General features: G+C 35.6%; 1 protein-coding gene across 2 annotated transcripts in view; it reads right to left on the bottom strand.

Moving 5' to 3' along the window:
* Kynu (kynureninase) overlaps positions 1-2,181 on the bottom strand; it is a 135,718-nt gene that overhangs the window by 1,943 nt on the left and 131,594 nt on the right. The window contains exon 13 of one of the 2 annotated variants that reach the window (XM_004636634.2): positions 808-1,038. In XM_004636634.2, the coding sequence (XP_004636691.1) occupies positions 808-1,038 (231 nt within the window). Of the gene's footprint in view, positions 1-807; positions 1,039-2,181 lie in introns of those variants that run through there. The other variant, XM_023721422.1, reaches the window with a different exon arrangement.

The raw sequence follows: 2,181 nt of genomic DNA, 5'->3' as shown, positions 1-2,181 counted from the left end.
GAGACAGAGAGAGACAGAGAGAGACAGAGAGAGAGACAGAGAGAGAGACAGAGAGAGGGGAAGGACCACTTTGTATCTGAATATTCAAAATAGTTAGAATGGATATACAACTACTTTCTCTTAATTCAATGAATAGTAAGATTAGTACTAATAGTGTTTGGACAGGATATCATGTCTACATCTTGTACTATGGATAACCACTAAGAAGAAAACAATATGCAATGTATTAATTATTGAAATTGTCCTACTAATTGGTTTTGAAACTGTCTCATTGCTATTTTTCTCAATAAATTTATTTTTTTTAAAAAGAAACAAAACATTATCACTTGTAGTGACACCATTCTGGAGCAATTTGTCTATCTACTGGACTGAAATGACAAGAGGGGGGAATAATCTAGGACAATCAAACAAATAAGAAGCCTGATTTTTTCTTTTAGTAAGTTATGTTCCTTTGCTCTGTATAGGAAATAAATATATACTGGAGCTTTTTATGATTCAAAACTGGTGAGCTGATGAAAAATATGTTTTAATCTATTATACTGAGGTAATTTATTTCTGCCCTAAGTTATGAAAAGTATTTAGTAAGATCTAAAAAAAAATTATTTCTTGTAACCAAAATTTGTACTTGTCATAACTGACAGACAGATCTTCAATTTGTACATGGTAAATGCTTCATCAATAATCTATCTCAACTGATTTATTAATATGAAATGATATACAACAGTGAATAAACTAAAAGACCCGAACTTTATCCTCCACTTGTAGCACACAGAAAAAAGTGAACAGCAATGTGGGCAAGACACTTACAACCACTCCTCTTTTTTCTAGTTCTTCAAAAACATCTTTTTTGGGTCTAGAAAATGCCAGTGTTAGCTGGCAGCCCCTCTCCTCAATGCGGGATGGCGTGATGATGGTCACAGTTGGCCCCCTCCTTTCTGCTTCTCTTCTGTGACAGTACAGCTTGATCAGGTGTTCCAGATAACCAGTTAGCAAAATGGATTTTCTCCTCAGTGCTTTTATACTTGCTTGTTCAAAGATCTGCACAAGAAGAAAGAATCAGATTCACAGTGTCATATTGATTTACAAAGAAGTAAAAATTAAATGCAAATCATGCATACAAAAGGAAATGTCCATGTCCGACCTATACAGTAAACATCTCATTTTAGATCACTTGTGCTGTACAAACGTGACATGGTTTTCATGTTTTTCCATTAAGTAGGGAAGGCAAAGTTTTCTACAGAAAAATTATGCAAATTTCATTCAAATAATACTTTCGAAAGTAGAAAATTGAGTATGTTCTTTCAGAGACATTTTAATTGACAGCATAATTATCAAGTGCAATACAAATTAATAAACTCATTTTAAATATTATGAAATTTAAGATTTTTTTTCTCAAATCATTTCACAAATCTATAACCAAAAATCATTTTCTATATTCTTATGTGTATTTTCTTAGTTCCAGGAAAAGTGCAATATAAATTTTCTTAGTTCCAGGAAATGCGCAATATAAGATACATATGTGTTTATTTATGGAGAGCAGAGTTATCAGTGTTATCTGTAATTGATTTACAAATTTCTAAATCTCCCAGAATACAAGTTAGAAAACCAACAGTTAAATATTTAAACTAAGGTTTTTTTCAGACAGGGAAGCAAATAATGTTCCCAAATACATTTATTTATTTATTTATTTATTTATTTATTTATTTATTTATATTTTTAGGGAAGGGTCTACAGGGTGTTCAGGGTCTCACTACTAGATTGGACTTCTAGGGATCTGCCTGTTTACAGCCTCCCAAAAGCTGGGATAATGGCCCATGCCACCAAGTCCAGTCTCAATTTTCTCAGTGGGCCCAGGGGTCAGGCCAGAGCAGCAGGCCTGGGGAGGAACTCCAGGCCTCTGTGCTTGCTTGGAGGTGCTTTAATCCACTGAGCTTTTTGGCTGGCACCCCAAAATACATTTATTTCTGAAGTATTTGGGCTTTTGGCCCTCTCTCCTCCTTCTTCTCCTTCTCCTTCTCCTTCTCCTTCTCCTTCTCCTTCTCCTTCTCCTTCTCCTTCTCCTTCTCCTTCTCCTCCTTCTCCTTCTCCTTCTCCTTCTCCTTCCTTCTCCTTCTCCTTCTCCTTCCTTCTCCTTCTCCTCCTCCTCCTCCTCCTTCTCCTCCTCCTTCTCCTCCTCCTCCT

This window comes from Octodon degus, unplaced genomic scaffold, assembly GCF_000260255.1.
Source record: "Octodon degus isolate 3935 unplaced genomic scaffold, OctDeg1.0 scaffold00082, whole genome shotgun sequence".
In the NCBI taxonomy this organism is placed as follows: Eukaryota; Metazoa; Chordata; class Mammalia; order Rodentia; family Octodontidae; genus Octodon; species Octodon degus.
This window is presented reverse-complemented; position numbering and strand designations above follow the sequence as displayed.